We start from the raw sequence: 24,596 nt of genomic DNA on the forward strand, positions 1-24,596 counted from the left end.
TAGTATGTTACATAACAGTTGTTTGTTATACAGCTGTCAGCTGTTGTTATACAGAGTGTCCGGTAATTAGCTGCCAACCCGAAATGTGAAGGTAGATTGGGTTAAGACAAACATAAATGGCCCATACCGTTTTGTGAGATTCGCAATAATTATCGAGTTATTAATTACAGAAATCTGACGAATGAGCGCGCACTGAAATGGATGATTGGAGAAGTCAGAAGTGTTGTAGCCTCTCGGATTACAGCGCGGCCCAGTCGACCGAAAAACTGTTGGCAGCGTACGGTAAGACGTAGGTGCGAGAACAAAACAACGAATAGTGGCGCGTTGTCCTTCCTCTCGCCACGCACCGGTAACAGTTTCAGGATCAACTGGGCTGCACTGTGGCCTAAGCAACTGCAACTGAGTTTCTCCAATCATCTATGTCGGCACGCTCCCACTCCTCAAATTTCTGTCATAATAACTTGATAATTATTGCAAATTTCGTAAAATGATATGGGACTTTTATGTTTGTCTTAACCCAATCTACTTTCAAACTTCGGGTTAGCAGCTAGTCACCGGACACCCTGTATAACAAAATAACAGTTACTTAACATACCATATAATTTAGCTGACATTATAACATTGATAACTTTGATTATATTGATAACATTGATTAATTTTGTATTTACTGGGAAGAATGTGAGAAAGTTACACTCGCAGCATGCTACAAACATACATATCGAATTCACGAAATTCATTCCGCGTCGATAGACTCCTGCGGAAGGTTGATTTCCATACAGGGTATCTCATAACTAACGTTGCTCGTGGAGACATAGAGCGGGTTAACCCTTTGAGGTAAGTATGCTTACCACCTATTTATTCTCATATTTTCATGAAATATTTCATATTTGAAGGATTCTTGTCTGTTATTTGCGTTTTTTAGCTTCTTATATGATATGAGAACATACATGAAAGGTTGAAGTGTTTTGCATAAGTTGTCAATAAACAAAGTGTAAAAAATACACATTTTTACAGAAAAAAATAATTTTCCACGAACTATGAGTGAATTTTTTGCTCGAAATCAAGATTTGGGGGCCTTTGGGCCGTTGTGAATCTGAAGTCCAGATTCTAAAATTAATTTTCCAAAATGACGGATTCAAGATGGCGGATCATAGGATTTTTATTAAATTAGCTAAAATTGTACTCTGGTTAGTTTTTGAGGTCGCTGATTACGAATCTGAGGTCCACATTCTAAAATTCATTTTCCAAGATGGTGGTTTTTATTAAATTAGCTAAAATTGTACTCTGGTTAGTTTTTGAGGTCGCTGATTACGAATCTGAGGTCCACATTCTAAATTCATTTTCCAAGATGGTGGTTCCAGATTATCGCGATTTTTCATATTTATGGCCGTCATATTGAATCCGCCATCTTGAATTTCGAAAATCTGATAACGGATTCGTAATCGGCGACTCCAAAAACCCCACAATACCTATTGTCACCGAAATTATCGCGATTTTTAATTTTTGCGTCCGCCATCTTGAATTTCGATAATCTGTTAACGGATTCGTCATCAGCGATCCCAGAAATCCTTGTATTTTTCCCTGTAATTTTTCATGTGATTCGGATTTTCTGAAAACTACGTGGCTCAAAGGGTTAAGGCAAACATAAAAGTCCTATACCGTTTTGCAAGATTCGCAATAATTATCGAATTATTAATTACAGAAATCTAAGGAGTGGGAGCGCGCCGATATAGATGATTGGAGAAGCATTACAGCCATTTCAACAAGAGCACGGCCCAGTCGATCCAGCAATTGTTGCCGGTGCGCGGTGAGAGGAAAGAGAACGGGCCGCTATTCATTTTATTTCGCCGCATCTACGAGATGTCTCGCCGCACGCCGTCAATAGTTGCTAGGTCGATCGCGCCGCGCTATGGCCCGAGAGGCTGCGACGCTTCTCCAATCATCCATTTTGGCACGCACTAACTCGTGAAATTTCTGTCGTTAATAACTCAATAATTATTGCAAATCTCGCAAAGCGGTATAGGATATTTATGTTTGTCTTAACCCACTCTGTCTGCACGAATTCTACATTATGAGGCACCCTGTATATTCATGGCACGTGATACACTACCGCTGTACAATTTTACTTCGAGTTTACCTTATAGGGGTTTTCTAATAATAACAAGGCGAACGTACGAGAGTCGGATAAAATTTCGCAATTTGATTTTCGCGCAAAATTGTCGTACACATAAAGATAATTTGTTTAAGTGGTATGAAATCTCAAAGTAATTTCTTTTAAATATCAAGTTTCATTATTGCTGAACATAAGCGAATAATAATTTATAATAAAATTATAAATTATATTCGAAATTTCAAAACTTCAAAGAGAGCTTAAAATTGTTATAACTTTATATTATTATATTATTATATTAGAATAAAGAAATAAATAAGTTAATATATTTTCTTGACTAACTTTAGCTTAAAAAGTTAAGTATTTATAAAATTAACTTAGTTAGATTTAAGATCAAATAAAGACAATTAAAAATTAAGTAGAAATTAAATTAATGTATTATAATATTAAATTATAATATAATATTAAAATCAAATGTTAATTATACAAATAAATAGTTATATGTTTTTATATAAATAATTTTTAATCATATTTTGAATTTATATGAAATAACTATAAAAGGCCTTTTATAAGAATACCGATTGTTTTATACTCGGATTCTATATGAGAAAAAAGTACTAATAATTAGAGAAAGAGGAAATAAATGTTACTAATATTATTTTTCTATTTTTCTTATTCTATATTATGAATAATTTACAATGATTATAATATTAATGAATTATTTTAAATTATAGGAAAAAGTTAATAAATGAATGTTAATGCATTTTAAAATAACTAGTTTATATTAAAATGAATAAAAAATTTTCTAAACTTAATTAAATTAAGTTAAAAGTTAACCTTTTAACTTAACTTTTAATTGATCAACTAGTTATTATTCAATCAATAATAGAATTTTTCGAAGTGTAAATATTTAAACATTCGAATATTTGAACGATATTAAGTGTACACAAGTTAGAAGTTGTTAGTTTCCTTAAAATTAGTTCTGTTGATAGCTTCGATATTTCAAATCTTTGAGCAGTTTCGAGAAATCTTCGAAGATATGAAATTTTGAATTATTCAAACTGTTAAATTCAAATGTCGGATTTTACCGAAACATCGAAGCTTCAAATATCGAATGACATTACATTTAATTTATAATATCACAGATCAAAATTAAGTAATCGACAAAGATTGATAACTGACAATTACATACCGCCAGAAGTCCACGATGATCGCAAGGCACGTCGAAATTGTGAAAATATATCTCCACTATGCGATCTGGATCAGTTAAAAAATATATACCACAAACGATTTTGTCGTCGGACTGCGATATATAAATGAATGGCCCACTTTCTGAAGTAACAAACATACAGTCTGTAACAAGACACCAATAATTATATAAATTAATTGAAGATAGATTTCTCTCTCTCTCTCTCTCTCTCTCTCTCTCTCTCTCTCTCTCTCTCTCTCTCAACAATTATCAGATCAAAATGGAAATCATTATAAATTTATAATATTATAATTATTATAGGGCGCTCCATTTTAAAAAACGCACCTCTAATTCTTCAACGAAGCATTTTCAGCAAAAATGATTTGGACAAAAGTTGTATGATTTCAAGGGGGATATAAAACAACTATATTGTTTATAAATAGCACCTCTTTCGAGATATTCACTGATCATTACTTTTCTTAAACGGAAACCCCAATTTTTTATTACACCATCTTTTTCTACCAATTAATTTAAACAACTTTTGTCTGAAACATTTTTTATTTGCTTAATATTTTTTGAGATATTTCAGGAAAACTTGATAACTTTTTTAATATTGAACTCACGATATCTCGCTAACTATTTGTCGGAAGAAAAAGTGGTACTAGACTTTTTTGCTTTACTTGGTCACAAGAATATTGAGTATGGGAATAAGTTTTAATCGTTTTTTATGTAGACAAAAAACATAGTTTGAATATAAAAATATTAAATGATTTTATTCAAAATATTTTCCATCTGAAGCGACAACCCTCGCCCATCTTTCGGGCAATAAACGGATTCCTCCAGTGAAAAATTCTATTTCTTTCGAGGCGATCCAGTCATCGACCCATTTTTGTATGCTGTCATATGAGGTGAAGCGCTCTCCAGTAAGTGCCGACTACATCGACCGGAACAAATGATAGTCTGAAGGGGCAATGTCTGGTGAATACGGCGGGTGGGGTAGGACCTCCCATTTTACCCCTTCTAGGTATGTCCGGACGGGTTGATCAACATGTGGCCTAGCATTGTCGTGCTGCAAAATCAGCTTCTCGTGTCTATCGCGCCATTCCGGCCGTTTTTCTTGAATAGCTTGTTTGAAACGCATTAGTTGAAGTTGGTAACGTTGGAAATTGATAGTTTCGGACGGTTTCAGCAGCTCATAGTAGACTACACCCCATATATCCCACCAGATACAGAGCATGACCTTTGACCCGTGAATATTGCGCTTTGGCGTTGATGGACCTGGTTCACCTGGCTTCACCCATGCTAGTTTGCGTTTAGGATTGTCGTAATGAATTCATTTTTCATCGCCAGTGATGATCCGATGCAAAAAAAACTCTTTCTTTCTTGTCGTTGAAGCAACATTTCGCACGTGACCAAGCGCCTTTCAATGTCCCTTTCCTTCAACTCGTGTGGTACCCAATTTCCTGCCTTCTGAACCATTCCCAGCGCATGTAGGCGTTTTCCAACGGTGGATTGATCAACATTCAATGCTGCAGACAATTCTTCAAGTGTCTGATATGGATCAATATCAATATCAATTTCTCAAGTTCCTCATTTTTTAACTTTTTTGAGGCACCATCGCGTTCTTTGTCGTTGATATCGAAATCACCACTTTTGAAGCGTTGGAACCAATATCTGCAAGTTGGCTCCGATGGAGCATGGTCGCCGTAAACATCCACAAGCAAATGGCACGTTTCCGCAGCACTTTTCTTCAAAAGATACCCAATACCCAATATATTGTTACAATAATGCCCTGACTTTTGTTAATTTGATGATTTTGAAATTTCCAAAAATCAGTAAGTTAACAAAAGTCAGGGCACTATTATATTAAAACAATATATTCTTGAGATTAAATAGGGCAGAAAAGTCTGGTACCACTTTTTCTTCCGACAAATAGTTAGTGAGATATCGTGAATTAAATATTGAAAAAGTTATCAAGTTTTCTTAAATATCTCAAAAACTATTAGGCAATGAAAAAAATATTTCAGACAAAAGTTGTTAAAATTAATTGGTAGAAAAATACGATGTAATAAAAAACTGGGGTTTCCATTTAAGAAAAGTAATGATCAGTGAATATCTCGAAAGTAGTACCATTTGTAAATAAAATATTATAGTATAGTTGTTTTATGTCCCCATTGAAATCGTACAACTTTCGTCCGAAATATTTTTACTGAAAATAGTTCGTTGAAGAATTATCGAAGTGCGTTTTTTAAAATGGGACACTATATAAATGATAAGTCAATAATTGATTCAAGAAATGTTGAGTTGAATCGTAAGTAATTCTTAATAAATGTAGCAAATATCTAATTTTGCCGAATAGTCGCAAAAAATTAATTACTCGCCTAATAGTTAATAAGTTATCATTAAAAATTATAAACATACACAAACATATAAACACACATAACGACTTTGACAATACTATATGAAGCGATTGTAATAGAAAAGAGCTTGAATTTAAATGTGACTTGCTTGCGGTCGCAGTTCGAAACATACTCATAGAAAAACAGTAAACGAATACAATATATGTACGAGGGCGGTCCGATAAGTACTTAGCCTCACCGCCCGATGGCGCTACTATCGCAAGAGAAATTTACTATCGTGTAGTACATTCTCGTAGACGGCTACTGTCGAAATTTCAGCCGAATCGGACTCGTAGTTTTGTTTTGACCGCGTGTGGAAGCGGGCGTGTCCGCGGATTTTAGAAAAATGGAAAAAGAGCAATATCGATCGGTGATTCGATTCTTGTTTTTGGAAGGGAAATCGCGCAGCGAAATCAAAGAGCGCTTGGATGCTATGTACGGTGACTCTTCTCCTTCGATGGCGACCGTCAAAAATTGGTTTAACGAGTTTCAACGTGGTCGCACGTCGGTTTTTGATGAGCCACGCCCAGGTACCCCGAAAACGGCTACCATGGAGGATAACATGACAAAAATCCACGATCTCGTATTGGCAGACCGCCGATTGAAGGTGCGCGAGATAGCTGAGACAGTAGGCATCTCAAAAGACCGCGTGGGTCATATCCTGCATGAAATTTTGGGTATGAGAAAGCTGTCGGCGCGATGGGTGCCGCGTTTGCTCACTCCGGACAACAAGCGCAACCGTGAGACCACTTCAGAGCAGTGTTTGACGCTGTTTAAGCGCAATCCGAAGGAGTTTCTGCGTCGTTTCGTGACCGTCGACGAAACATGGATCCACTGGTACACACCAGAGACCAAGGAACAGTCGAAACAGTGGACTTCACCCGGCGAACATGCTCCGAAGAAGGCGAAGACTGTCCTATCGGCCGGAAAGGTGATGGCCGAATTATTGTGCCGATTCGACGCCGAATTGTAGAAAAAACGGCCCCATTTGGCGAAGAAAAAAGTGCTCTTCCACCATGACAACGCACCGGTTCACACCTCCGCCCTCGCCACGGTCAAATTGGTCGAATTGGGCTACGAACTGCTGCCCCATCCACCGTATTCTCCAGATTTGGCCCCGTGCGACTTCTTTTTGTTTCCAAACTTGAAAAAGTCACTCGCCGGGCAGAAATTTGAGTCGAATGAGGAGGTCATCGCCGCCACGGAGGCCTACTTTGCAGACCTCGAGAAAACGTATTTTTCAGACGGGTTAAAGAAGTTGGAGCATCGCTGGGTCAAGTGTATCGAGCTAAAAGGAGACTATGTTGAGAAATAAATCGCCACTTTTCCAAAATTTTCGTTTTTCTTTTGTAGGCTAAGTACTTATCAGACCACCCTCGTAATGTACATAATATGTGGAAAATATACTAATTTGGCCATTGCCGCAGAAGCTCATTCGCTAACGTGGGGCCACAATTTGCTGAGCGACACAATTACCGTATCACGCTTCAATTATATCGGTGGCTTATATCGGTGCACATGATGCACGTTAACCGCAACTAAAACACATGCTTCATATGCATGTCTACTTTTATATGTCTTATGATGGCTTAATGTGATTGCGTGTAATCGGCTCATCCAAATAAAGATTACGAAAGACACATATAGCAGGCATCCCAGATACTTCCGAAGAAACATAAAGTGGATGTTGCTTTTTCTAATATGTACTAGGTGTGCAACTAAGTTTCCGGGTTTTTTGATCAATGAAAAATGGAAAATTTCAAGAGAAATACAAAAAATGGTTTATTCAAAGTATCGTCCCTCGCTAGCTACACATTTTTGCCATCTCTCTGGCAATACATGAATACCGCGACGATAAACGACGCGTCTTTGGACCGAAACCATTCATCGAACCAATTTTGTACTTTTTCTAAATTGGCCAAGTGTTGCCCAGCCAAGCCATGCGCCATCGAGCGGGACAAGTGATAATCGGAAGGGGCCAGGTCTGGCGAAGACGGCGAGTGTGGTATTAGATCCCATTTCAGCGTTTTGATGGTGTCCTGGATGATGGAAGTGCGATGGCACGGAGCGTTGTCGTGCAATATCACTCGCTCGTGTCTCGTGTCCCATTCTGGCCGTTTTTCGAGCAATGCATGGTTCAAATTGATCAGTTGTTGTCGATAACGATGCCCATTAACAGTTTCCCCCGGATTCAGCAGCTCATAGTACACGATTCCTTTCTGATCCCACCAAATGCAGAGCATTGTCTTCTTTCCGAAGCGATTTGGCCGTGCCGTTGATGTTGATGCTTCGCCAGGTAAAAGCCACAATTTTTTGCATTTGGTATTCTCGAAATATATCCACTTCTCATCGCCAGTAACAATTCGATGCAGGAAACGCTTTCTTTCATGCCGCAAAAGCAAAATTTCGGAAGTGGCTCTTCAATTTTCCATCTGTCTCTCAGTCAACTCATGCGGCACCCATTTTCCTTCCTTTTGAATTTTTCCCATGGTATGTAAACGTTTGGAAATACCTTGGCGAGTCATGTTTAATGCCTCCGCAAGTTGATCTTATATTTGCGTATCATCTTCATCCAATAACGCTTGCAGATCGGCGTCCTCAACTGTTTTTGGTCTTCCGGAGCACTCCTTGTCCTCAGTGTCGAAATCGCAACTTCTGAAGCGTTTAAACCAATCTTCACAGGTAGTTTTCGATGGTGCGTGTTGGCCGTAGGCCTCCTGAAGCAAACAACGTGCTTCAGCTGCACTTTTTTCAAATTAAAGCAGAAAAGCAAAGCTTCCCGCAAATGCTGTTTATTTGGCACAAAACTCGACATCTTCGTTGTTAGAAAAAATATTTTTGCGTTGCGATATGTGTTGGTATTACGACTGGTTATTGTTAACAGATGTCCAAGCTATAAAAAAATACAATTTCAGACATGTATGTCGACTACATGTGTCGTTAGCGCCATCCATGTGTGAAACCCGGAAACTTAGTTGCGCACCTAGTATATCGGAGTTGCATAATTCAAAAAACAAATTACCACACAATAAGGTTTTAAGAAAGAAGGAAAAACTATAATAAAAGGTTCGTGTCTTTCCTCCTTCTCTCCGTCGTGTTGCTTCCATTTTCGATCGATTTTTTTACCAAATCCGCCTCCGAAAAAATATATTTAAATAGCCTTACAAATGTCGAACATTCCATCGTTTCTATCGTTTACATGTTGCTGTCATTCGTGAAAAAATTATTAGTGATTAGTACAAAAAGATATGAAATGCAGTTATTCTGTTATACACATAAATTGTTTTCCAGCAATTATCAAAAAGGAGAAAAACGGATGTCATATAAATTGCCCTGTAATAGATACTAAACAACCCTTTCCATCCGGTTCATTTCATCAGCCAGCCACGTTACAACTACTTTGCATTACGTGAGTGATTGCAAAGTCACTAGTTAAATGTCGGCAGCACAACTCAACAGAACATATCGATCGTGCTCGGTCTCCGGAGCGTAAAAATAAATATCGATGTTATTACCCCTTCAAACGACTCACCTGTAATCGTTCTGTAATGTTCGCGAGATGCGTCGTATAAAACTTTTGATCCCATTTCGTAAGCCCAAATATTAGCGACCGCGTCATTTGATATCTGAAATAAATAAATAAAAGACATATTATACATATACATATAAAGGTAAGTCTGTATGATTAGGAAGTTGCATTAATTTGCTGGAATACTGCTAGAGTGCCGCTGGGAATAGATGATTCTGGATGTTTACTTTAGTTCATGCCGTAACTGTTAAGTTTTAGAGATTATACATCTCGTCATTTGTCCAGCCCAACAACATCCAACCAACAAAGGTCATTTTTGTATAAAAGTGGAAAAGGTGATAAAGAGTGAACGTAATGTGGAACACAAAAAGTATTTTTCCAACATGTGCTTCTTCATCACGAGGCATGGTAATGCCTCGCACCAAGTTCAAGCGCAACGAAGTTGCGCCCGAACGGCGTGAGGCACACCGTGCCTATATTACGCGAAACTGCGAGTTCAAACGAGGTGAGATATTCATATCTCAGCAATGACTGAGCCGGTCGAAGCTTTTTAGTCCCAATCGATTCGGCTTTAAAAAATAGGAAGCAAAATGTTCTTGTGATTTTTGTGTACGTTGTCTCTAACAAGGAGATGACGCAATCTGTTTCATCGATTTCAACACGAGTCATAGCACACTCGATAGCTATGATGCCGTGTATAAACGCACTAACATAATATGCGTGAATGCGTTTTTGTTTACGAGTAATTTGCAGTTAAAGTTTGGCTCGCGGAGCCGTGTCACACATAGGGCGCAAGTTACGACATTCTTTCACGAAGCCAGCGTGACTGAGCAGACAGAGGCCCGCGCCGCGAACACTTTTGCGCCGACGACGGCGTTCGAGTCCCGCCGACGAATGGTTCGTTTTTTTTCGTATGTAAAGACATGTAATAAATATTTTTATATTGTTCTTATGTATAATTACTTTTTTTGTTTCTACGCTATTAATCAAGGCTAATTAGGAGAGTCAGGTCTTTCAAATATGAACACAACTTTTTTATTAATTACAATAAAATGTTTTTGTCCGTATCAAAACACATACATACACACACATAAGACAAATATAAGGCACACAAATGAAAGTTACGTATTATAAAATGTGGTCGTGCTGTCGCAACTCTGCGGATGGAATGCCGTATAGAAGCATATAAAACATAATAGTTTTTTGCACCAACTGCACGTAATGAACGCATAATTTTTGCACAAATACACTTTTGACTATGTATAGTTGGTGGAAAACATATTTTATTGACGTTGTAAAATACCTCGCGACTATCAACAAGACTGGACGGAAATTGGATCAGGACATCTACAAATATGAATTCAATATAATTGCTATTGTATGCAAGGCCAATAACAATACGTACAAATATATATTTCCATTGCTCACACATTCAATATATTTACCTCGAAGATATTATATTGCGTCCGTCAACTCTTCTTTCGTAATATCACATTTTGCTAGATTTTGCACATAGCTGATCGTTGCTTCATCTACAAACGTGGTTCCCACTTTTAACACGAGTTTTTCACTGTTCACGTTACGAAGACTGCCCAGAGAATGAAACGAGCACGTCACAAAACATGAGAATCCCTCTGCGAGAAGGGGAAAGGGAAGAGGGTTCCTTTCCACTTGTAACGGTTCTAACGGCTCTCGGATTTCTCTCACACAAAATAATCACTGTCTGGCCATTTCTTTCCCATACCATACGAAATATTTATGCGAAATAGATTTACACGAAGAAAACATTTTATTGTGATTAATAAAAAAGTTGTGTTCATATTTGAAAGACCTGACTCTCCTAATTAGCCTTGATTAATAGCGTAGAAACAAAAAAAGGAATTATACATAAAAACAATATAAAAATATTACATGTCTTTACATACGAAAAAAAACGAACCAGTCGTCAGCGGGACTCGAACGCCGTCGTCGGCGCAAAAGTGTTCGCGGCGCGGGAGCCTCTGTCTGCTCAGTCACGCCGGCTTCGTGAAAGAGTGTCGTAACTCGCGCCCTATGTGTGGCACGGCTCTGCGAGCCAAACTTTAACTGCAAATTACTCGCAAACAAAGACGCATTCACGCATATTATGTTAGGGCGTCTATACACGGCATCATAGCTATCGAGTGTGTTATGACTCGTATTAAAATCGATGAAACAGGTTGCGTCATCTCCTTGTAAGCGGAGGTACATTAACATAAAGTGCGAATCACGGAAAATTTCGATTCAGTAAGAAAGTGAGAAACTTCGAACGCACAGGAGTAGGGATATGCGTGCATCTCGCTCTTCCAGGGGCGCTACGAGAGCACTGAAGAAGCAGACAGCAGCAAATGCGAGCGAGGAAGCGAGAGATATGCTAGAATACAGTATATGAGAAAATGTACGGAAGAGAGAGAGAGAGAGAGAGAGAGAGAGAGAGAGAGAGAGAGAGAGAGAGAGGGAGAGAGAGAGAGTGAGAGAGTGAGAGAGTGAGAGAGTGAAAGAGTGAGAGAGTGAGAGAGTGAGAGAGTGAGAGAGTGAGAGAGAAAGAGAGAGAGAGAGAGAGAGAGAGAGAGTGAGTGAGAGAATGAGAGAGTGAGAGAGGGAGAGGGAGAGGGAGTGGGAGTGGAGGCGAGAGAGGGAGAGGAAGAGGGAGAGGGAGAGGGGGAGAGAGAGAGGGAGAGAGAGGGTAAGGAGAAAGAGTAGAATGAGAGAGAGAGAGAGAGAGAGAGAGAGAGAGAGAGAGAGAGAGAGAGAGAGAGAGAGAGAGAGAGAGAGAGAGAGAGAGAGGAGAGAGGAGAGAGGGGGGGGCTGAGAGGGAGGGAGAGGAGTGAGAGAGAAAGAGAGAAACAGGAGTGAGAGAGAGAGTAGAGTGAGAGAGAGGGCGAGAGAGAAGAAGGAGGAAGAGAGAGGAGGGAGAGAGAGAAGAGTAGAGTGAGAGAGAGGGTAAGGAGGAAGAAGAAGGGGGAGATTGATTGATTGATTGATTGCCTTTATTAGCTTTCTCGACTATTTGCATACATTTAATAATATAACTAACTTATTAGGTCAATCGGAAAGTTCCGTCCGTTTTCTTGCAAAACGTATGGCTTTATTTAAGTAACAAAATGAAGAAGTACATTAATCAAAGTATTGTCCATCGTTAGCGCTAACTTTTTCCCATCTTTCGGTCAGCAAGTGACATCCGCGGCGAAAGAATGACTTATCTTTGGAGGCTATCCAGTCAGAGACCCATTTTTCGACGTTTTCATAAGAATTGAAGAATTCCTCAGCAAGTGCGTGTGCCATCGACCCAAACAAGTGGTAATCGGAAGGGGCATAGTCTGGTGAATAAGCCGCATGGTGTAACACTTCCCAGTAAAGTGCTTCTAGCGTTTCCTTGACAGATTTTGTGACGTGAGGCCGAGCGTTGTCATGAAGAAAAATCTCTTTATGCTGTCTCGTTTCATATTCTAGTCTTTTTTTGTGCAATGCTCGGTTCAAACGGATCATTTGCTCTCTGTACAGATCCCCTGTGACTGTTTGACCACTTTTGAACAGCTCATGGTTCAGCATACCCTTCTGATCCCACCAAATACAAAGCATTGCCTTCTTTCCGTGGATATTCCGCTTTGACTTCGATGTTAAGGGTTGGCTGGGATCGCAAATAGTTTTTCGACGTTTGGGATTGTCAAAATAAATCCATTTTTCATCCCCAGTGATGATACGATGTGAAAACCCCTTTCTTTGTTGCCTAGCGACAGAATTTCGTAGGTGGTTTTTCGCCTTTCAATGTCTCTTGGCTTCAGTTCATATGGGACTCATTTCCCTTCCTTGTAAACCTTTCCTAAGGCTTTCAAACGGTCGGAAATGATTTAGATGATTAAGAATAATTTAATGCTTCTGCAAGTTGCTTTTGCGTTTGACATGGGTCTTCGTCCACCAATGCCTGCAATTCTTCATCTTCGAATACTCTTGGCCGTCCAGAACGCTCTTTGTCCTCTACGTCAAAATCACCAATTTTAAAGCGTCGAAACCATTCTCTGCATGTTTTATCGGAAGGAGCATTATCACCATAAACTTCTACAAGTATTCGTTAAGCTTCAGCTGCAGTTTTCTTTCAATTGAAGCAAAAGATTAACACTTCGCGCAAATGACGCTTATTTGGCTCAAATTTCGACATTTTCGATGCAGTGAAAAACAATGTTATTGATGCAAATGTATACTTTTATGTACTAAATGTTATTGACAGATGTCAAAACAAACTATAATATTAAGCTTCGTTTAGACATTACAGGTTAACGACAGTTCTAGCTATAGCTACTTGTCTCTAAACGGACGAAACTTTCCGATTTACCTAATAATAATAATTTACACCTGATATATATTCTTTGAGTTTCCTTTTATAATGCTCTAATCTCTGACTGCTCCTTATTTCTAAAAATAACTCATTATACATCTTTATTCCTATGTAGAACAAGCTTTTTTGTGCAGTGCTAGTCCGACGAAATTGGATAGCAATATTATTCGCCTAGCGTTTTTGTCGTCCGTTAGTAACACCTACTATTTGTAAATTATTTGTCAAATAATCAGGCAATAAACCTTTTCACCGCTTTAAAAATAAATATGCACGTATTATAATATAGCCTCTATCTTATTGACATAAAACACAGCACGTTCCGCATATGCTCGACTTTGGTATCACGCTTATACTGCAAAATAACTCGCATAGCCCGATTCTGCGCTACTTGCAATCTGTCCAGCTGTGTTTCTCCCCCATTAATCAACAGCGTCGCACAATATTCAAAATGCGATAATTGCTTTATATATAGTACATCTACTAGTATTATACTATCTATTATTATAATATCTACTAGTATATACTTATATATAGTACATCTATGGTACATCGTTAAATTGCTACCTATCCTATTTAAGAAGCTTGTTTTTTTATCTTTTTTTTTCAACATATGATGTTCATACGATATATGATATAATATATGATACGACATATGATACGAACATATGATACGATTCAACAATGTTCTTCTAGTCTTAGCTTGCTGTCAATGATTACTCCTAGATATTTTATATTTTCTACTTGCTCTATTGACGACCCATCCATACATTTTACTGTAATGTTCGCTTTTAATTCTTTTCTTACACTTCTCACAACCATATATTTTGTTTTGCCCGTGTTTAATTTTAGACCATTCACATTCATCCATTCTTCAGCTATATTAAACATCATATTCATTTTCCTTTCAATTTCCTCACAACTTACTCTAAAAAATATATAATATCATCTGCGAACATTTTTATACGTCCTTCTGGACAACTATTAACTATATCGTTTATATATTAAATAACAAAGGTCCCAATACAGCCACCCAATATCACCACAGCGTACTTGCTGTCTTCTATTACACAAGTATGATTTAAACAATTTCAGAACTGATCCTCTAACTCCATATTGATCCAATTTTCCAACTAGTCTTTCTCTATTTATTGTTTCAAATGCTCACTTCAAGTCCATGAATATTATAGCTATCAGTTTGCCCTCACTAATTATCAATTTCCATTCATCTATGATCATCTGAAGCGCAGTTTCACACGAGTGTCGTTTCTTGAATCCTGATTGATGTTCTGTGATTATATCGTTTCTCTCTAAATACCTTTCAATTCGTTCTTTAACTGCGAGCTCTAAGACTTTTTCGTAGATTGGAAGTATATTAATAGGTCTATATTCACTAGCCTTCTTAGGTTTGTTTACTTTTGGTATAGGAATAATCGTGGATGTTTTCCATCCATCAGGACATTGGCCCGTCCTCAACGAATCATTAATTACACTTACAAATTCATTTTTTATCACATAAAATATTGCTTTCAATAAGTCACTTGATATTCCCTCTTTCGTTTCTTCTTTATTAGCTAGATTCATAACAATATTCTCTAAATACTTTGTCTCAATCATTTCAAAACTTTCTATTGTGTCTTTCATTTCTACAACATAAATAAGTTCTTTTGGTGATTTCCTCCTTTCTCCTTCTATTGATTTAACTATCTTATTAATACTTTCTATGTAAAATACATTAAACTTATCCGCTATATTGCAATTATCCACTATGTTATTATCTATCTTGAAGTCTATATCTTCTATAATAATTTTTTGTTCCATTGGTTCTTCTCTAATTATTTCTTTCAAAGTTTTCCACATTGTCGCAGGATCATTTTTATTCTGATCTATCATTTTCACTATATTCTTTCTTTTTAATTTTAATAAGTTTAACTACCTTATTTCTTTCAACTTTATATATATATTAACCAGTATATATATACTGGTTTATATACTATTTTATACCTTTATATATTTTAACCAGTTCTGCTCCGTGCCTGTAGACATAACTTTCCGATATGCATTATCCCTTTCTGACGCTGCAATTCTTATTTCATTCGAAAACCATTTTTTCCCATACCATATGTTTGGGATTCTAAATATTTCTTTAGAAGCTGTTTTATCCAGTGTGTCAACTATTTTGCCAAACAATATTTCTGCCGTCGTATTCACAGTTAAGCCCTGACCCTGTATTATATTCCTTTCTAATAACTTAAGGAAATTGCTCATATTAAATTTGCTATAGACCCTACCGCTAATTAATCTGTAATTGTCATTTGATTTAATTGATGCCATTTCAATTTCTAGCCATGTGTGATCCGTTATTTTAGGCTTATCACGCACGTCAACTGTTACCTCATTATTGGCAAAAACTAAGTCAATGATTGTTTGACTATCTTTTGTAATTCTTGTTGGCTTGTCAACAAATTGCTTCATCCCTTAGCTTAACAATGTCGTTCTTAGTTTTCTTGCATAGAATGAATCTACCATCATATCTATGTTAAAGTCGCCTACCAATATATATTCTCCTTTTACTATAACTAATTCAACTATTTCTTCTAAAAATCTTATAAAATCATCATCCGATGTACTCGGTGAGTGGTATATTATTAGGTGTACAAATGAATAATCCAAATTATTTTAAGCAGTTATGAAATCAATTTTAAATTGAATAGATTTTCCCGCTCTTTTGTGATTATGCAATGTTGACATATAGCTATTAAAAAGAACATATAGTTTAGCGAAAGGCCCAACATAACTTTCAAAAGTATTCAGTTCAGTATAGTCGAAAATGGCAACAGATAAGGTGCATATCCGACACTGCATTTTTTACGAATTCCAACAAGGAAAAAATGCCGCAAGAGCGTGCGAATCGATTTGTTCCTTTCTCGGCTAAGGTGTTGTATCATACGATGTGTGCGCATTTTGGTTTAAGCGGTTTAAAAGCGGTAATTTCAATCTAATCGACAAACAACGCCATGGAGACCCTCCGAAGTGCGATAATGATGATTTGGAACAACTGCTCGCTGAGAATTCGGCACAAACGCAAAAAGAGCTTGCAGAATAGTTGGGAGTAACGCAGCAAACAATTTCCAAACGCCTACATGAGATGGGAAAGATCCAGAAAGAAGGAAAATGGGTTCCGCATGAACTCACTGTAACCAACAAAAATCAACGAGAGGCAGCGTGTCTTTCTCTTCTCAATAAGCAGCGTCGAAAGTCTTTCTTGTGGAAAATCGATACGGGCGATGAGAAATGGATACTCTATGACAATTCGAAACGCAGAATGTCATGGGTAAATCCCAGCGAATCATCAAAATCGGTTGCAAAACCCAATCGCTTCGAAAAGAAGGTTCTTCTCTGCATTTGGGATTGGTAGGATATCAAGGGCGTGCTTTATTATGAGTTGTTGGAACCGGGTGAAACAGTTACTGCGAACTGCTACCAACGTCAATTAATCTGCTTGAGTCAAGAATTGGAACGAAAACGCCCGTATACTGGCAAAGGAGAACGTCCAGTGAAATTGTTGCACAACAACGCCAGGTCACACATTGCTTCCAATATAAAAGACACCATAATGAGTCTTGGCTGGGACATCTTGCAACACCCGGCGTATTCACGAGACATTGCTCCATTCGATTATCACTTGTTCCGGTCGATGCAACACGCCTTGTCCGATATGCACTTCCAATCAGTGGATGAGATCCGAAAATGGCTTAACGACTTTATCGTGTCCAAAGACGTAACATTTTTCCGAGATGGAATTCATCAGCTGCTTGAAAGATGGCTTAAAGTTATAGAAAGCAACGACGAATACTTTGATTGAACAATTTAATTTACTTTCTTTTAAAATAAACCTTGAATGTAGCTGAAAAATTGAATTATTCATTTGTACACCTAATACGATTTCAAGGGGGAAATAAAACAATTATTCTATTTACAAATGGCATCACTTTCGAGATATTCACTGATCATTACTTTTCTTAAATGGAAACCCCAATTTTTTATTACACCGTCTTTTTCTACCAATTAATTTAAATAACTTTTGTCTGAAACATTTTTTTTATTTGCCTAATATTTTTTGAGATATTCAAGAAAAACTTGATAAATTTTTTAATATTTAACTCACGATATCTCGCTAACTATTTGTCGGAAGAAAAAGTGGCACTAGATTTTCTTGCTCTATTTAATCTCAAGAATATATTGTTATAATAGCGCCCTGACTTTTATTAACTTACTGACTTCTGAAAATTTCAAAATCATCAAATTAACAAAAGTTAGAGCGCTGTTGTAACAATATATTTTTGAGATGAAGTAGAACAAAAAGGTCTAGTACCATTTTTTTCCGATAAATAGCAAGATATCGTGAATTAAACATTGAAAAAGTTATCAAGTTTTCCTTAAATATCTCAAAAAATATTAGGCAAATAAAAAAATGTTTTAGACAAAAGTTGTTTAAATTAATTGGTAAAATAAGATGATGTAACAAAAAATGGGATTTCTATTTAAGAAAAGTAATGATCAGTAAATATCTCGAAAGTGGTGCCATTTGTAAACAAAATAAGTTGTTTTATTTCCTCCTTGAAATCATACAACTTTTATCCGAAATTATCGAGTGCATTTAAAAAATAGGACACCCTATATATGTAGGCGTCACGTTAATACCCAAATATAAAAAATTTTATATGTAAATGTGCAACGCTCAAAGATATATTTTTAAGCTGTTCGTTTTACAATAATATTACTTATGTTACATCATTGTTATTATCATGGAGAAAGAGGGATAAAACGAAAAAATAACATGGTATTTCGTATTACGATTACGAATTCGTATTACTGTAGTGGAATACCCAAGTCCGAATATTCGGAATAACCAATGCAAACGTCGTTGAAGTTGAAGCATTATACCATATTCGCGAAACTCGAGGTGTACTTTCTAAATTTTTCAGAATAAAATTTGACTCTGAAGATATAGTAACAACTGAATTGCTCGATATCTGATTTTTCTTCGTCCCGAATCGTCAAATGAATATTTTTGTCCCAAATTAAAAAATGAAGATAACTTTCTCCAAATTTTGATTAATTTAATTGACGATTAAGTCAAAAATATTATTACCAATTTGTAACTGTTATTTCTACCTTGATAGTAACGAAAAAATAATTTTGCATAAATTAGCAAGATAGAATTATTAATACTTGACTAATATAAATATCAAACAACAAATATTAAACAAAGTTATAGGGAGAAAATACGAAAATTTCTTATTTAATAAATAACAAACATTTACTTTCGATCAGATTACAAATAACAACAAATTATTTTTTATTTTCATGATGACAATTAATGAAAAAAATTTTTTTTTTCATAATAACTATTCCGTCGACTGAATAAATTTATTAATTGTCAATTATTTTAAATAGAACTTAGGAAAATTAATCTCAAATCAGATATATCTCACCGTCAGTGATACAAATTCACTGTAATCAATCGTATAAAGTCAAACTTTATACGTATAAAGTCAAATTATTCATATTTACTCATATAAAGTTAGAATCCATTCAAAATTTGAACGAAATATTATCATCCTGAAATAGTATTTTTACTTTTACTTTGAATAAATCCTCATTTGTCTTAAATGAAGTTTTACTCTGAAAACACTTGGAGAGTGATGCTATATAAACTATTATTCTATCTTGATGTTATAAATGAGTATTTATTGTCATGTTTTCTACGCTGATACCTAAAGAAGAACTGCTTCAAAGATGAGTGCATATTCAATAAATATTAGGAGTGTGATTTAGTTTTATGGGTTTTATAAGAGATGGCGTTAATGTCAGTTTTGTCGAAGATTCTAATCATAGCTATTGTTTCTTAATGCTTTAATATTAATCCATGATATTTAGTCGTTTACTAACAATAGACGCAGTAAAAATCCTGTTAATATAATTTTAAAAATGAAGTTTCCCAAAGAGTATTTTTGATATTGCGCTGCTTTTGTTTTTTAATGTGTAAGAATATAACATATCTCGTGCACTTGAAAATGTCGCGTCGTGGCAATAGTGCACCCTGCCCTCTCTGACCCGCTTGTTTCAGGCGAGGGTTTCGTTTGTTTTGGGACGAAGAAAGGACAGTTTGTCGATCGATCAGGGGAGTCAGTTTTTGTCAATGCTTCGAGAGAGAAGCAATAAAGAACGATTCCTTAGCGCAGAGCCTTCTGTGTGAATTTATTCCGAAGGGAGAATTACTACAGAATTCAGAAGTGGGATAACTCGCGTGATTCTCGTGACTAGATTCACGCATTATTGATACAATAGCGATTGTTGCTGTGTGCAGAAGCGTAAAGAAGGGTGTGTGCCGGTAGAATACGCTGCCGTGTTGCGAGTGCTAATTATTGCGTTTGTCACCACCAAGATGGCGAGTAAAAAATACACTATCGCCCAACTAACAAGGAGATGACGCAACCTGTTTCATCGATTTCAACACGAGTCATAGCACATTCGATAGCTATGATGCCGTGTATAAACGCCCTAACATAATATGCCTGAATGCGTCTTTGTTTACGAGTAATTTGCAGTTAAAGTTTGGCTCGTGAAGCCGTGCCACACATAGGGCGCAAGTTACGACACTCTTTCACGAAGCCGGTGTGGCTGAGCAGACAGAGGCTCCCGCGCCGCGAACACTTTTGCGCCGACGACGGCGTTCGAGTCCCGCCGACGACTGGTTCGTTTTTTTTCGTATGTAAAGACATGTAATATTTTTATATTGTTTTTATGTATAATTCCTTTTTTTGTTTCTACGCTATTAATCAAGGCTAATTAGGAGAGTCAGGTCTTTCAAATATGAACACAACTTTTTTATTAATCACAATAAAATGTTTTCTTCGTGTAAATCTATTTCGCATAAATATTTCGTATGGTATGAGAAAGAAATGGCCAGACAGTGATTATTTTGTGTGAGAGAAATCCGAGAGCCGTTAGAACCGTTACAAGTGGGAAGGAACCCTCTTCCCTTTCCCCTTCTCGCAGAGGGATTCTCATGTTTTGTGACGTGCTCGTTTCATTCTCTGGGCAGTCTTCGTAACGTGAACAGTGAAAAACTCGTGTTAAAAGTGGGAACCACGTTTGTAGATGAAGCAACGATCAGCTATGTGCAAAATCTAGCAAAATGTGATATTACGAAAGAAGAGTTGACGGACGCAATATAATATCTTCGAGGTAAATATATTGAATGTGTGAGCAATGGAAATATATATTTGTACGTATTGTTATTGGCCTTGCATACAATAGCAATTACATTGAATTCATATTTGTAGATGTCCTGATCCAATTTCCGTCTAGTCTTGTTGATAGTCGCGAGGTATTTTACAACGTTAATAAAATATGTTTTCCACCAACTATACATAGTCAAAAGTGTATTTGTGCAAAAATTATGCGTTCATTACGTGCAGTTGGTGCAAAAAACTATTATGTTTTATATGCTTCTATACGGCATTCCATCCGCAGAGTTGCGACAGCACGACCACATTTTATAATACTTAACTTTCATTTGTGTGCCTTATATTTGTCTTATGTGTGTGTATGTATGTGTTTTGATACGGACAAAAACATTTTATTCTAATTAATAAAAAAGTTGTGTTCATATTTGAAAGATCTGACTCTCCTAATTAGCCTTGATTAATAGCGTAGAAACAAAAAAAGTAATTATACATAAGAACAATATAAAAATATTTATTACATGTCTTTATATACGAAAAAAAACGAACCATTCGTCGGCGGGACTCGAACGCCGTCGTCGGCGCAAAAGTGTTCGCGGCGCGGGAGCCTCTGTCTGCTCAGTCACGCCGGCTTCGTGAAAGAGTGTCGTAACTTGTACCCTATGTGTGACACGGCTCCGCGAGCCAAACTTTAACTGCAAATTACTCGTAAACAAAAACGCATTCACGCATATTATGTTAGTGCGTTTATGCACGGCATCATAGCTATCGAGTGTGCTATGACTCGTGTTGAAATCGATGAAACAGGTTGCGTCATCTCCTTGTAAAGGAACTATTGCGGGAAAAGGATCTTCCGACGGCGGGCAATAAAACCGACTTGATCTTACGGTTACGGGAGAACTCCCGGTGTGTTGGATGAAGCGTGTCAGGTATCTGACGAGGAGACTGACACGGGAGAGGATATCGGTTCACGTAGAACAATTTCGGGAACAGAAGCTGGGAATGATGAGGTCCACCCGAATCCTCATCAGGTAAGAACTCGCGAGGATGATTATGAATTTCAGTTCATCCAGCGCAAGAGAGACTTGTTGCGACGGGAGCTCGAGTTAGTGAGACGCGAAACTGAACTGGGAGGCCGAGCAAACACGAGCGATGTCAGAAGCCCTGTTACTAGCGAGTATGGCAGCTACAACATACGAATGATCAAAGACATGTTGAGTGAATTCGACAATACCGGTAATGAGTACTGGAAATGGGAACAGCAGGTCGAATTATTGCGCGACTCGTACAATTTAGACGACAGTGTAACGAGACTGCTGATAACCTCAAAGCTCAGGGGAAAAGCTTTGAAGTGGATTCATTTGAAGCCTGAAAACATAAGGCTAAGTGCCACGGATCTTATGAATGAGCTAAAACAAATGTTTCATCATCGCCCAAGCAAACTCACGTTGAGGAAAGAGTTTGAACGGCGAGTATGGCGAACGAGCGAAACGTTTAATGAATATTGTCATGACAAGATAATTTTAGTAAACCAAGTACCGATCGAATCTAGCGAAATTATTGACTATGTTATAGATGGTATACAGGATTCTAGACTACAAGACCAAGCGAGGTTGCAGTATTTCGAGAGCACGTCGAAGCTTATGAAAGCCTTTGAAAAAGTCACACTGAGGAGTCATCCAAAACCCGAACGAAGCACTACAAGTAAGGATCCGATAAAACCGAGGAAGGATGTTAAGACAACAATACCTGAACGTACCGAGACCCATCCAGCGCAACGAGGAACCATGAGATGTTTTAATTGCAAAGGAAAGGGTCATCGCGCAGCCGACTGCAAAAAACCACGAGTCATAGTCCCTGGAAAAGCGAACGATCAAATCAACGACTCGAAGGACGAGTCTGTCAGTAGAGACAAATTTGATTCAGAGGTCCTCCGATATCGAATCGTATGTAATATCTGTCTGTTTTGAAGTATCCGATGACGAAAGTGACACACGTTTATTGTTTTAAAGCTATTGTAGATACCGGATCGCTGATTAATTTGATAAAGCCTAAACATGCACCGATTAATTGTTGTCTTGCCATCTGCGACAAATGATTATCGTTACAATGGCATTAACAATTCGCAGTTAAAATTACTAAGCACTTTTGAGAAAGATGTTAGCATAAACGATATATATGTGCGTATTAAGTTTTTCGTTGTACCTGATACTACCATGAATGCTGACACGTTATTAGGGAGAGATTTTCTTTCGAACTCCGCAATAAAAGTAGAAATCGATGAGACACGACAGATCTCGCGGAACACGTTCAATTTTTCAAAAGAAGATAATTTCACTAAACAGATATTACATATCGACTATGTCGTAGACCAAGTGAAAGATCAATTCGAAGTAAATGTTAATCCAAATGCTCCTGGCGACGCGGCAATGAAAGTAAAAGAAATATATACCGATGAGTATCTTACTGGAAAAGAGTCATCTCCACCTGTATGCGAGCCTGAAATGATATGTTTGAAACATGAACAACCAATAAGTTTCCGAGCACGACAATTAGCACACGTGGAAAAATTAAAACTTACGATTAATTTAGACGATTTAACTGAGGAGGGGATAATTCAAGAAAGTACATCTCCGTATGCTAGTCCCATAGTTCTAGTTCGGAAAAAGACGGGAGATTTAAGACTATGCATTGATTTTAGGTAGTTGAACAACATTACGATTAAGGACAATTTCCCTACCCCCATTATAGAAGATCAATTAGATCAATTGAAAGATAAAAGGATTTATAGTAGTCTAGACTTAAAAAATGGATTTCACCATGTAAGAATGGCTGAATCTTCAGTTAAATACACTGCTTTTATTACGCCTCTAGGGCAGTTTGAATATCTAAGAATGCCGTTTAGCTTAGCAAATGCGCCCCGAGTATTTCAAAGGTACATTTATACTATATTTAAACCGCTGATAGAGAAAAACAGAATTTTAATATATATGGATGATATATTGATTGCCACGGAGAATTTGGAAGAGCATTTCGATATTTTACGCGAAGTATTTAAAATAGTGCGACGACATAAACTTCAATTTCGATTGGACAAATGTTCTTTCTTATATGATAAAATCATTTACCTAGGCTATTCTGTCGATCAAAATGGCGTTCAACCGAGTGCAACAAATATTGAATCGATTATTAATTATCCTGTGCCGCGTAATACGAAAGAAGTCCAATACTTTATAGAACTGGCTAGCTATTTTAGGAAGTTTATTCCCAAATTTTCCATGATAACGAAACCGAAAAGCGTACGATCACATTCGCAAAGAAGCAACTGTCTACACTATAGGCGACGACATTGTGATCGCGAATGTGGATACCACTCCCGGGGTGAATAAGAAGTTCATTCCAAAGTACAAAGGCCCGTACATTATACATAAAATATTAGGTTCCGATCGATACGTCGTGCGTGACGTCCCGGGATTTCAAATCACACAACTACCATATAATGGCGTAGTGTCTGCAGATCATATGAAACCGTGGATAAAAGCTTATAGCTAACATTACCTTTAATTATATTTTAATTTCAGTTACATATTCTGATATTTCCTAATGTACCTAATAGATGTAACCTACGTTTTATTTTAGAATTGTACTCCGCGTTATACTATGATATCATCTGTTCAGTTTTACATGTTATCGGATAGTATTCCATTTTAAGTTCAATTTCTGTTATAAAGTCGGTCGGGACAACCAACTCGTCAGGATAGACGA

The 24,596-nt window shown here is 37.1% G+C and overlaps 1 protein-coding gene across 1 annotated transcript in view; it reads right to left on the reverse strand.

The window, feature by feature from the left end:
* The window catches only part of crh-BP (corticotropin releasing hormone binding protein), a 60,935-nt gene that overhangs the window by 25,750 nt on the left and 10,589 nt on the right, over positions 1–24,596 (reverse strand). The window contains exons 2-3 of the mRNA XM_025300278.1: positions 9,231–9,324; positions 3,303–3,463 (exon numbers count right to left, since the gene is read on the reverse strand). Of these exons, the coding sequence (XP_025156063.1) occupies positions 3,303–3,463; positions 9,231–9,324 (255 nt within the window). The remainder of the gene's footprint in view (positions 1–3,302; positions 3,464–9,230; positions 9,325–24,596) is intronic.

The sequence above is a fragment of the Harpegnathos saltator genome, unplaced genomic scaffold (genome assembly GCF_003227715.2).
Source record: "Harpegnathos saltator strain DR-91 unplaced genomic scaffold, Hsal_v8.6 scaffold344, whole genome shotgun sequence".
NCBI lineage: Eukaryota > Metazoa > Arthropoda > Insecta > Hymenoptera > Formicidae > Harpegnathos > Harpegnathos saltator.